The sequence below is a fragment of the Micropterus salmoides genome, unplaced genomic scaffold, assembly GCF_014851395.1.
Source record: "Micropterus salmoides isolate LMB-PRFRI ecotype aquatic unplaced genomic scaffold, ASM1485139v1 Ms_hic_scaffold_5, whole genome shotgun sequence".
In the NCBI taxonomy this organism is placed as follows: Eukaryota; Metazoa; Chordata; class Actinopteri; order Centrarchiformes; family Centrarchidae; genus Micropterus; species Micropterus salmoides.
Genome location: NW_024044237.1, coordinates 37,585,663 through 37,589,214, shown reverse-complemented (window position 1 = coordinate 37,589,214; position 3,552 = coordinate 37,585,663). Strand labels below are relative to the sequence as shown.

Genomic DNA, 3,552 nt, shown 5'->3' with positions numbered 1-3,552 from the left:
AAAGAGGTTTTAAATCTCAATGAGATCATCTGGTTAAATAAAAAAATTAATTAAAAAAAGGTGTCGGGGTTAGTTCAGTTCAGCTGACTGCGGGTAGGGGATCAGAGAGGGGTCAGATAAAGGCAGTGGAGGTGTTTGGGGTAGTTTGGCGGTTGGTTGTGGTGCTTGTGGGTCGCCGACAGAGTCAGAGTCACAGGTTCGAACCCTCTTAGCCAGGAACAACAAAGCAACAGAGCAGACAGGAAGTCCAACAGAAACAAGACTTTTATTTTCTAAATCATCACAGAGTGTTTAAATGTGTGTACAGTGTGTACAGAGCGTGTACAGAGTGTGTGTACTGTGTGTACATGTGTCTATGTGGGCTTGGTGAGCAGCTGGCTGGAGAAGTCGTACAGATCTTTGTTGACCTTCTTCAGCGTCTGAACTTCTTCTTCGAGCTCTGCGACTCGAACCTTCGTGTTCTCGCCGTCACCGAACACCGACTGAAACACAACACACATTATACATATATCAGACAGATAGATTTATACCCCCATCATGCATCTTTAATGGCAGCAGAGTGATGCATTGTGGGAGGATGCTCCTCACAGAAAATATCCGTCTGATAAATAAGATACAGATTAAAACCGGAGTAGCGCCGACACCCCACCGCGTCTGAATTCTAGTTTCAGTTCAGATTTAAACTTTATTAACGCCACAACCGGCTTATTTACTTTGTACCTCCATGCTCCTGCTGCTCAATCAAACATATGCCCCGCCCACTCCGAGGGCTCTAGGTTAAAGGGGTACTTCCCAGGGACAGGTGAGGGAACACCTGCAGCCCCGCCCCCCTCTCACCTTGTCAGTCACAGCGTTCATCAGCGAGTTCAGCCGGTCAGCTTTCTGCAGGTACGTCTCCTCCTCCTCCTGAGAGCACATGAAGAACATTTCAAAATAAATGTCTGAACGCTTTTGGATTTCAAAATAAAAGAATGTTTTGGGGCGAGCAGTTCAGAGAGACGGCGCACGCTCGGGTTTTTCAGGTGGAAGAAAATTTCCTCTCTGACATTTTGTGGGTTTAGTTTATTTATTCGAGTAAAAAGTTCAGAGAGCTGGTGGAACGCAGAGAACTCGCCGCTCGTCTCCCAGCTGAGAGTCCCGCCCCTCGGCCTCAGGTATCTGGGACCACCAGGATCAGGTCTCTCTCTGAACGGGCAGAGAGCCAGAACGGCTCTTTCTCTGGTCCCCATGAAACCTGCATGAATCACAGTTTGAGGACTTTGTCCCAGAATAAGGTTTAAAAAGAGTTTCTCCCCGCAGGTTAGACTTCTGCTGCACGAGCTTTCACCACACCGCCTTCATTTACGGCTCTATGCAGAGCGCCGGGACGGGACGCCGTGAGCTCCTCCCACCTGGAATTGATGCTAAGCTAACTGAGGTTCTGGATGCAGTCAGCAGATACCGTCTCCGTTTACAGAAGGCTCGCTGCGAGGACTGCAGGTCACACCGTATTCTGGCGGACAGGTAGTGATCTGATCCGGTCACACGTGCTCCTCGCCGCCACACGATTGGCTGAAAATGTTTCCCGGCTGTTAAAAAGCAGACGATTGGCTCTCTAGTGGGAGGGATTAGTCTAACCTAATTTCAAATTAAAAGTCTTTTGGTCTGAAGGTGAAACGGTCGACAGTTTTAGTCCTGAATGCGCCTTGTCTGAACAGGATGTCAGCTTCACTACCGGGACAGATGATGGACGTTAACATCTACGAGGTTCATGCTTGTTCATTTTGATTTAAATGAAACGTGTTCACATTTAGTCAAACTGTCCCGTCGGTATCAACGCTTCACCTGCGGACTCACCTGAGTGTAGGGTCCGAGTCGGACGCACACCTCTCCTGACTCGCCCCCGTCGCCCTCGGAGGCGTGCAGGTGTCGGCTGAAGCGTGGCAGAGGGATGGCAGGCCGACTGTCGGGCAGGAACATGTTAGCAGGAGCCGCCATGATGATGGCGTTCGTCACCGGACCTGAGCACACAGACAGGAAGTGAGGTCAGAGGTCCACAGGTTTCAGGACTAATGTCTGTTACAACCATAACTCATCCCTCCTGCTCACAGCCTCAGATCGACGGCAGTCTGTCGGAGGAGGAGCACGGCGGCAGCGATGATGAGGGTTTTAAATCCGTCCAGCAAACTGATAAACTGTCCCCCAGGAGCCTCGGCGGGCCCCTGACCTGTGCAGGGCTCAGGAGGTCCCTAATGGACAAGCGGAATCACAATATCTAATTAACGAGAGGCCAGCATAACGAAGGAGCAGAGCCCACCAGCTTGGTCTGACCCGATCCCACCCCCTTTAAAGGAAGACCTCCTGAGCTCTCGAGGAACTCGGGACTCGTATGATCAGAGTCTGACTTTGCAAAGCAGAACTGAAATGTGTCCTTAACCGTTAATAAGAGCTGACGTCTGAGATGGTAATGTTCTGTTCTTGGAAAGCGTCTTTCAACCCTAACCCAAGTAACTGATCATCATTTAGAGTAGACATTCCTAAGACAGTCCATCTCAGTCTCTCAGAGTCCACGATGAGGTCTTCAGTCCCTAAAGAGGTTCAGAGGGACATCTTTAACTTTCTGTCCATCGAGGGATGATACCAGACTGACCTGACTAACAGGAATCAGGTGACTGGCTGAAATAAATCTCGTCTGATTGGTTGTTTCTGTCTCCTGCTTCTCCTCTTTCACTTCCTGCAGCTGCACACTAACAGACCAATGAGCCGTCAGCTGCACTGTGACATCAGCAGAATGAGGACGGAGCCTGAAGGCAGCGCAGATCAAAGTGAGGACGAGTTCCTGCAATAAGCTCAGAGAGAGAGAGACGCACTCTGGAGTCCTACCGTCACACTTTACTGAAGAAAGAGAAGTGGCTTTCTTCCAGGTCACATGACCTGCTCATAAATTCACCTCACACACACGTTAACAAACATGTCCGCCAAACATCAGCTCCTTTCCACTGGCATGAAGGCTGGTCAGGTACATGAGCTGAATTATGACCACCCGCCTAATAATGTAAAGGGCCCCTCTTCCAGACCAGCCCCGGGCCGTGGAGGCCCAGGTCGGTGTAGTGTGAACCAGGGCGGGACTCTCTGGGCAACGATAATCGATGCATCTAGATGCGTCATCTGTTCTCTACAGGATCTCTGGATAATTACAGAGCATTTCATTTGCGCATTAAAATCCAAAAGAAACTTCTCCTAATTAGCTTGAAAGGACTAGTTTGCATCCCTGATTTACTTCTTTAACCTCTCAGCTCCACGGTCCCTCATTTCTTCAACAGCCAGCTGTCAGAGTGTGATGCTGAAGGCTCTGGGGGGGGGGGGTATCAGAACAGAGCCGTGTGTCAACTGACTGCAGAGCAAATAAAGTCTGATTTTACTTTGAAAAACACATCCCACTTCCCCTGCTCTGACCGTACCTGCCCTCCAGGTCCCGTCCTCCTCTCAGCTTCCAGTCTGAGACATGGAGCCTGCGTGTTTCCAGTCTGAGTCATTTCCTGTCCTCCTCCTTCACCGTCTTTATGTTTCATA

The 3,552-nt window shown here is 49.9% G+C and overlaps 1 protein-coding gene across 1 annotated transcript; it reads right to left on the bottom strand.

Moving 5' to 3' along the window:
* Window positions 1-342: 342 nt before the first annotated feature.
* Window positions 343-2,027, bottom strand: LOC119889397 (WD repeat-containing protein 18-like). Its single transcript, XM_038700324.1, has 3 exons — window positions 1,837-2,027; window positions 838-906; window positions 343-482 (listed from the first exon to the last, which is right to left on the bottom strand). Exons 1-3 carry the CDS (start codon window positions 1,975-1,977, stop codon window positions 354-356), a joined length of 339 nt encoding a protein of 112 aa, XP_038556252.1. The 5' UTR covers window positions 1,978-2,027; the 3' UTR covers window positions 343-353.
* Window positions 2,028-3,552: the final 1,525 nt, after the last annotated feature.